Source organism: Littorina saxatilis, linkage group LG11 (assembly GCF_037325665.1).
Source record: "Littorina saxatilis isolate snail1 linkage group LG11, US_GU_Lsax_2.0, whole genome shotgun sequence".
Classification (NCBI taxonomy): Eukaryota; Metazoa; Mollusca; class Gastropoda; order Littorinimorpha; family Littorinidae; genus Littorina; species Littorina saxatilis.
Window position 1 is genome coordinate 42,465,812 of NC_090255.1, and position 9,326 is coordinate 42,475,137.

The 9,326-nt window shown below is 41.6% G+C and overlaps 1 protein-coding gene across 1 annotated transcript in view; it reads left to right on the plus strand.

Annotated features, from left to right (window-relative positions):
- Nucleotides 1–9,207, plus strand: part of LOC138980513 (uncharacterized) — a 53,545-nt gene extending 44,338 nt beyond the window's left edge. The window contains exon 4 of the mRNA XM_070353402.1: nt 8,048–9,207. Coding sequence (XP_070209503.1) covers nt 8,048–8,899 — 852 coding nt within the window. The 3' untranslated portion in view covers nt 8,900–9,207. The remainder of the gene's footprint in view (nt 1–8,047) is intronic.
- Nucleotides 9,208–9,326: the final 119 nt, after the last annotated feature.

The window sequence follows — 9,326 nt, forward strand, 5'->3', positions numbered from 1 at the left end:
CTCCCACGTTCACTCATGTTTTTAGCACGAGTGGATTTTTACGTGAATGACCATTTTTACCCCGCCATTCAGGCATTCGGGGGAGACATGCTGGGTATTTTCGTGTTTAACCCACCGAACTCTGACATGGATTACAGGATCTTTTCCGTGCGCACTTGGTCTTGTGCTTGCGTGCACACACGAAGGGGGTTAAGTCACTAGCAGGTCTGCACATAAGTTGACCTGGGAGATCGGAAAAATCTCCACTCTTAACCCACCAGGCGGCAGCGACCGGGATTCGAACTCACGACCTCACGATTAGGAGGCCGACGTCTTACCACCACGCCACGGCGCCCGTCCTTTCAATAGTTTAAGGTGGAGGTTAAGTCAACTAATAGGTACGAAAGTCACAGTTTTCACTGCATCGTACGTCTTTGTTTCTTGTCCAGTACTCTTGATTTTGGTACTGTTGTTGTGATGTTATTGTTTACTGTTCATGTTGTTGTGATGTTATTGTTTACTGTTCATGTTGTTTGATGTTATTGTTTACTGTTCATGTTGTTTGATGTTATTGTTTACTGTTCATGTTGTTTGATGTTATTGTTTACTGTTCATGTTGTTGTGATGTTATTGTTTACTGTTCATGTTGCTTGATGTTATTGTTTACTGTTCATGTTGTTTGATGTTATTGTTTACTGTTCATGTTGTTGTGATGTTATTGTTTACTGTTCATGTTGTTTGATGTTATTGTTTACTGTTCATGTTGTTTGATGTTATTGTTTACTGTTCATGTTGTTTGATGTTATTGTTTACTGTTCATGTTGCTTGATGTTATTGTTTACTGTTCATGTTGTTGTGATGTTATTGTTTACTGTTCATGTTGTTTGATGTTATTGTTTACTGTTCATGTTGCTTGATGTTATTGTTTACTGTTCATGTTGTTTGATGTTATTGTTTACTGTTCATGTTGTTTGATGTTATTGTTTACTGTTCATGTTGTTTGATGTTATTGTTTACTGTTCATGTTGTTTGATGTTATTATTTACTGTTCATGTTGTTTGATGTTATTGTTTACTGTTCATGTTGTTTGATGTTATTGTTTACTGTTCATGTTGCTTGATGTTATTGTTTACTGTTCATGTTGTTTGATGTTATTGTTTACTGTTCATGTTGTTTGATGTTATTGTTTACTGTTCATGTTGCTTGATGTTATTGTTTACTGTTCATGTTGTTTGATGTTATTGTTTACTGTTCATGTTGTTGTGATGTTATTGTTTACTGTTCATGTTGTTTGATGTTATTGTTTACTGTTCATGTTGTTGTGATGTTATTGTTTACTGTTCATGTTGCTTGATGTTATTGTTTACTGTTCATGTTGTTTGATGTTATTGTTTACTGTTCATGTTGTTGTGATGTTATTGTTTACTGTTCATGTTGTTTGATGTTATTGTTTACTGTTCATGTTGTTTGATGTTATTGTTTACTGTTCATGTTGTTTGATGTTATTGTTTACTGTTCATGTTGTTTGATGTTATTGTTTACTGTTCATGTTGTTTGATGTTATTGTTTACTGTTCATGTTGTTTGATGTTATTATTTACTGTTCATGTTGTTTGATGTTATTGTTTACTGTTCATGTTGTTTGATGTTATTGTTTACTGTTCATGTTGCTTGATGTTATTGTTTACTGTTCATGTTGCTTGATGTTATTGTTTACTGTTCATGTTGTTTGATGTTATTGTTTACTGTTCATGTTGTTGTGATGTTATTGTTTACTGTTCATGTTGCTTGATGTTATTGTTTACTGTTCATGTTGTTTGATGTTATTGTTTACTGTTCATGTTGTTTGATGTTATTGTTTACTGTTCATGTTGCTTGATGTTATTGTTTACTGTTCATGTTGTTGTGATGTTATTGTTTACTGTTCATGTTGTTTGATGTTATTGTTTACTGTTCATGTTGTTGTGATGTTATTGTTTACTGTTCATGTTGCTTGATGTTATTGTTTACTGTTCATGTTGTTTGATGTTATTGTTTACTGTTCATGTTGTTTTATGTGTGTCTTTCACTCACGCTCACTGCAGACTCAGGAGAAGTAGTTCAATTTCAACATTGTATTGAGGTATCCATTTTGCAGGAAGTATAGCAATAAAGGAAAGGGAAGATACTCTCAGTAAGCACAAATATAACAGTATCCGCTATAGCTCAGAGGTACTGGGTTCCTGGTGTTTCACAGGTACCATGGATATCATTACAGTTGTGTTCCAAAGATTCTGCACTTTCCTTTGATACAAGACTCACTGTGTATAATGGTTTAAACACGTGAGCCATCTCAGGATAACAACGGTACCTTCTTCTTCTTCTTCTGCGTTTGTGGGCTGAAACTCCCACGTACACTCGTGTTTTTTGCACGAGTGGAATTTTACGTGTATGACCGTTTTTTACCCCGCCATTTAGGCAGCCATACGCCGTTTTCGGAGGAAGCATGCTGGGTATTTTCGTGTTTCTATAACCCACCGAAATCTGACATGGATTACAGGATCTTTTTCGTGCGCACTTGGTCTTGTGCTTGCGTGTACACACGAGGGTGTTCGGACGCCGAGGAGAGTCTGCACACAAAGTTGACTCTGAGAAATAAATCTCTCGCCGAATGTGGGGACGAACTCACGCTGACAGCGGCCAACTGGATACTTCTTCTTCTTCTTCGTACGACGATATCTTCTTTTTGCTCTTTTTCTTTTTTTTTCTTTTTTTTTTTTATTCTTTATGAAGACGACACCACCACGTTGATTCGTTAATGACACAACCATTTGTCGAGGATAGCGTAGGCACCCGGTCTGCTCCCCGCCTAAAAAAAGGCCAGTGCCGTTCCGTCTTCGAGGGACTGCGTGGGTTTCATTTCGGAGTTTTCCTTCTCCTAGACGAGTTTCCTTCCATGGATGATGAGCCTCCTCTACCCTCGTTTTGAATTCAGAGTGGTCTTCTCTTAGGATAGCTGCCTGCCAGGGTTGACGAGCCTATCCTGCCCGGCTATTTGACCCATAGCTGGAGGTTGGTTCGTGGGCACCTGGGCGTTTCCACACACCGGTGGGCCCGCATGCCGCACGTCCAGGGGCCAACCTACTCCGAGTCCTTGTAGTCTAGCCTGGGGCCTTGCGGTACCCAGTTTACGCCTGTCGCCGCGATGGAGGCACTACATAGGGCTTGTTGTGGAGAGGTTATTGTACTGGCAGGAGAGACTGACGCATTCTGCTCTCTTTTCGCATTGTCCTAAAAAGGACAGACGGTGCTAGCCAGCGGTGAGGGCTGAAAGCGAGAAGTGACAAGCACAAGACACTTCGCCAACACACTAGACACGTCACACAACCGTTTGGCAGGCACAACTGGATACAAATCCAGCGCGCTACCGACTGAGCTACATCCCCGCCCTGACTGAGCTACATCCCCGCCCTGACTGAGCTACATCCCCGCCCTGACTGAGCTACATCCCCGCCCTGACTGGGCTACATCCCCGCCCCAGAGAATTGGTCAAGGAACAAAGACGCACGAAGCAGTTGAAAACGATGACTTCCGTACATATTATTTGACTTAACCTACATCTTAAGTCTACTGAAACGGTGTTTTAATCAAGAATCGTTTGGTAAAATTAGTAATATGTTCATAATCACCAATAAGCTACACGCTTGTAGTGGAGACATCTGATGTTCTTACAGTTAGATTGGGTGAAACAGTGTTTTCATCTAATTTTGTTTGAAACACTCGCCGTTAGTTTTAATTCGTCTACATGACGTGCAGTAGGTTTTTTTTCGAGTGCCACATGTCCTCCATCAAATTCCGAAAACAATTTAAAAAAAACACTAAAAAAACAATGTGAGAGTGCCACCAATCTAGGCGCACAGTAAGTGTCGGCCATTTGTGATTCGTGACTTGCTTACATTGATAACTGTCATCCCAACTGACATTCTTATAAATCTCATTAGAGGATCGTTCACCAAGGTATTTCCTTGAGGCGAGGAAGCTTTGAGTGTATACTGCTAGTTTTAGTGAATGTATTTTTAAACTTATGCTGTCCAGTGTTGTTTTTAAATTAATGTTGTTGATCAGTTTGTATAAATGATGCGGGTGTTGGTGTATATGGCTGGATTGAAATGTTTCTTAACCGCAATGTCATCACAAATTCCCAACCTTGGGCAATTAAAGATTCTGTATTGTGTATTGTGTATTGTGTATTGTGTATTGTGTATTGTGTATTCTGTGTTGTGTATTCTGTAGTGTGTTACTGTTCTCCTAAACTAGCGTTATTAGCTCCCTTTTCTCATAAATGTCGCAGGTGACATGCTATGCACAGTTGGTGTTTATTGCTAACACACCATGGCCACTTGCTGTATCCTTGATGTTTATTGGTAATATACACCACATGCTCCCCACATAAAACGGTCCTGCATAGCCATGTTTGTTTAAAGGCACAGTAAGCCTCCCGTAAACCATCAGATACTGTCAGGCTTTTACACACAGTACAAACACCCTTTCATTTAAAACACTCACCGATTGAGAACATCCTAGGTGCCCTCCGTAAAGAGCGAGTAACTTTCAAAGAATTGATTTTTGCGTGGTTTATCTTACCCCTGAGCCATCGTGAACCCGTGTGATCCAGTTTCCCTTTTTCACAATGTAGTCGTCAGTTAGTAATTTGAATGCGACTCGATGTGAGCTGATCTGCAATAGCACGTTATTATGTACCTGTGACTATGCACGAAACAAACGGCTGTGGTTCACAAGAACTCTAGCGATGACTTTTGACTGTTCAGAGGAACTGGCGATAGGCATAAAACGTCATCTGCTACGAGAACCACGACCTTGCGTGACCCTGCTTCCGGGTTTTTCTTTTTTCAAACCTTCGAATTGTACTGATCTTGTCTTGATGAAAAAAGAATTATTTTATGATTTAAGAATGTTTGTGTAACAAGCTGTCAATTTATTATTTAGATTTTAAAAGTTAGGTCTGGCGCCAAAACGCACCACGGTCCGATTGTCTACTGAGACAATCTGCAAAATTAATTCTTTAAAAATTGCTCGCTCTTTACGTAGGGCACCTAGAATGTTCCCGTTTGGTGAGCGTTCAAATGGAAGGGTGTTTGTACTGTGTGTAAAAGTCTGACAGTATCTGTGATGGTTTACGGGAGGCTTACTGTGCCTTTTAGGGACCTTCATAAACAAAATATATATTTTTAAACTTCCATCCATAATTCTTGTAAACAGCGTCAATAAATAGAGAATACTACATGGCTTGCTGTGTCGTACCAGATTAACACGAGTTTAAAAAAAAATTGAACTGCGAGCGAAAGCGAGCTGTTCACTATTTGAAAAAGCAACGAGTGTAAATCTGGTACGACACAGCAAGCCATGTAGTATTCTGTTTATCCTACATACTGTACTTGCCTGTATTTTACTGAAAATGTCCTGCAGTCGAGGCAGCTAACTTGAAGACGCTTGTTTTGGAACCTCGATCTCTTCTAAAGGCTCGTGCAATCTAGTACGTCAAAGTAAAAAAAACATCACTCTGAAAGTGTGGCGTGACATGTCAGTTCTAAAAATTCATCGAGGGCAATTAGCGAGCGCAATTGTTTTTTCTATAATGACGTTTGTCTCGGTGACTTTGGCATCATAAGCAGTGAAAAAACAGGTCCCTGCCAGACTCGCTTGACATGACCTCATTTACATGAGATACACACGTCATTCTGATAATCATCGCTCCACGACTATCGCCAGTTGTCTCTCTGACCGGACGCTAAAGTCCTACGCGAATCTATCAAAACAAGAATACAGAGTTATCTCCCATATGTTGTTCGCGAGCAGTGTTCGCGAGACGAAAATGATTGCAGATTGGCCGACTTCGACAGTGATCTCCGTTCTGTTCTTCACAGTTATGATAAAGACATCGTTCTAAGGTCAAAACAAGTCGAAATTTTGGGACTGCTGCCGGAAGGAGACCGTAATATATGGTTGCATCACTGTCAACTGGTTACAGAAAAAATCGTCTGCTCCAGCGAGCGCCGAAACCAAACGGTTGATTATCACGTGACACTTTTGCCACATTTAGAGTTGTTTGCACAGTAAATACAGCCGCGAAAAATAGCTCGCTTGAAACTGTCGTACATATCAATTCCTTTGTAATTTAAAAATTACACAACACCATGAAAAATCGTTATCGACGATCGCGAATCTGCTTACATCCATAACACATTACGAAAAGATCTAAATATGTGAAAAATCGATTTCTTACCCACAGAAAGAAAACCAAGGCATCCTGTCAGGGATAGAATGAGACCCGAAGGGAAGTAACTAATTTTTGACTTGAGTTCAGGATGATACACACGTGTGATTTGAACAATTATTATCTCACGAGTGTCTCTCTCACGTATGTAGGATAAAACATACTATGTACTTGGTGTCTGTTGTTGATAAACTTCATGCTTGCTAAATCCTACTGTGAATACTGACAGTGTCTTTGGATCAAGAACTGTCAGCTTCTTCTGTTATTGCATCTTCTCTCTGTTGACAAAGGCTCGTTTTGGATCTACACGTTTGCCGGTAGATTTACCCAAAGTGGACGCACGTTTTTAAAAATCTATTTTCCACAAGTGTTTTGCAGAATATCAGCAGTAGCAACGTCTAGTTGGTTTACATCTGTCACTGTCCGATGCTTTAATGCATGCTTGATGCTATCATAACCGTTGTTTTTCTTTGTTAAGCTGTGTATGTCAGGAATGGGATGCTTGCTGCTATCATAACCGTTGTTTTTCTTTGCTAAGCTGTGTATGTCAGGAATGGGAAGTTTGCCGGAAAGGTTGAGCGGCTCCGCAGTAATCAGTATCCTACCTTGTAGAAAGTGTAGTAAAAGATGTACTCAATCACCCTTACCACATCCAAGACAAAAGCCTCGCCCAAGCAGAGTCGAGTGCCTGTGATGATTTGGGTCAGGAAAGTTCAGCTTCTTCTGCTAATGCATTTCCTCTTCTGATGTCTAAGTGTTGACAAGTGCTCGTTTCGAGATAAACGTTTTCCCTGATTTCAGTCAGTAGATTTATACAAAGTGGTCGCACGCTTTTATCTATATTTTCCACAAGGGCTTTCGTTATCATTTAAAAATAATGGGGTCGATGGTGGCTGGCTTCAAACTGGACTTTGTACTCTGGACACTGGCCCCATAACTATTGCCTTGGCAACAATAAAGTTTCGATTTACTCAAACAATCCATGGATTGTCAGTTTCGATGTGAAAGCTGGAGAAAATATGCCTGAGATCTGAGAATAATACATATCATGTCAATTTTACACGAGCTGTTTTTATTTAAATATTGAAATACGAGCGAAAGAGTATTTTTCAATATTTGAAAAAGCAATGAGTGTAAATTTGGTATGACACAGCAAGCCATTTAGTATTCAGTTATCCTATATACTGTACTTGCCTGTCTTTTGCTCCAAACGCCCCGTAGTCGAAGCACCGAAATTGAAGACGCGTCTTAAGGAAACTCGATATCTTGAACAGCCTCGTAAGATCTTTGACGTCAAAGCAAAAAGACGTCACTCTAAAATGTATAGCGTGACGTGTATGTTCTTAGCATTCTTTCAGGGGAAACAGCAAGCGCAAAGTAATCACAGAATGACGTCTCGGTGACTATGTCATCATGAGCAGTGGAAAATTAGGTTCTGGACATGACCTCATTTACATGATATACACACGTGTTAGTATATGGTTTAGTTATGTAATGGGTGGTCTCTCTCACATTTGTAGGATAAAGTTGTAAATCAACCAGTTGACATCTTTGCTCTAAGCAGAAATTTGTTCGTTGACAGATTGAATTACAATAACGTCGATGGCTTCCATTTGAAACTTCTCGGTTGTCATGGTCGATTGACGCCCGACACAAGCCGACCATGACAATCTCGAAGTTTCAAATGGAATTCTATCAAAGAGTAATTGTTTCTCACATACTACGAGAAACGTTACATACTTTTAAAAGCAGTAAGATTCTATTTTAATGTCGTATTTTGTATTGCCCCATGCAGAGAAGTATCGTGCTACTGGGCGTGGTGATGATGATGGTGGCGACGGGTGTTTACATACACACCCACCCCGCCCCCAACGTCGATACCATGGCTGTGTACACACCCTCTCCCACACACACATCCCGCACACCCATGGCCATCGCACCCTATTCTGCTGACAGAGCATCACGTGACCATGACGTCGCTACGACCAAGAAGACCTTACTGCCTTCAAGAAAGAAGATCGTGTATTTCTGTGAGGGCGTGTGCGGAGGGTGGGCGGATCGTCAGAAAGGCATCGTCGGCGCTTACGTCCTCGCCGCCATGTTGGACCGCGACTTCCGCGTGCATATCTCCTTCCCCTGTGACCTTGGCCTCTTCATGGCTCCCAACAAGGTCGACTGGAGGGTCAATGCCGCGGAACTGAGTGGTCAAAACGTGAAGAAGTACATAACTCAGGATCAGGACAGCGTCAATTTCGCCTTGCAGCTCGTACAGACCGAGGACTTACGTCAGAAGCTGTCTGATGACGTCACAGTGCTGACGTGGAACATGGAGGTTGTGAAGTACTTACGTCAGCACGAGCTAGCGTCGCGCGTGGGGTGGATGGCGGGGAAGACGGTGCCGGAGATCTTCAGTCAGGCTTTGCGGGATATCTTCACTCTGTCCCATGACGTTCAGGATGCTCTGAACACGTTCCACAAGTCTGTCCCTGCCGACACTAAGCTGATCTGCGCGCAGATGAGGCTTGGCAATCGTCCAGGTTTCCCTGACGCTGTACTGTCCTACATGCACACTGTCCAACAATTTCCAGTCCTGGTCAACTTTCTGTCAACATACAACCACTCGAAAAATTACAGGATTTTTTTGTAGCCTCAGACTCGGACGAAATCGTCAGCATGGCAAAGCGGGAATTCCCGGAGGTTATTTTAAGCATTCCTGGGCCTATCACACACATAGACAATACGAGGGGACTAACCGCATGTGACGGGTTTAAGAAGGCTATTTTGGATGAGTACGCTTTGTCCGAGTGTGACGTGCTGATAATTTCTGAGAGCGGCTTAGGAAAAGTGGCATCGTTTCTGAGAGGCTCCGACAGAGAACTGTACCTTTTCCATGATGACAAAATCGAACGCTTTACGATGGATGGGGTATTCCCGAACAAGGACGGATGGTGATGTCACTGTTAACCTGCTGCTTGGGATAAGGGGTAGTATGAGTGGAGTGAGTGAGTGGTAGTGAGTGAATGTGTGTGTGTGTGTGTGTGTGTGTGTGTGTGTGTGTGCCGGTGTGTGTGTGT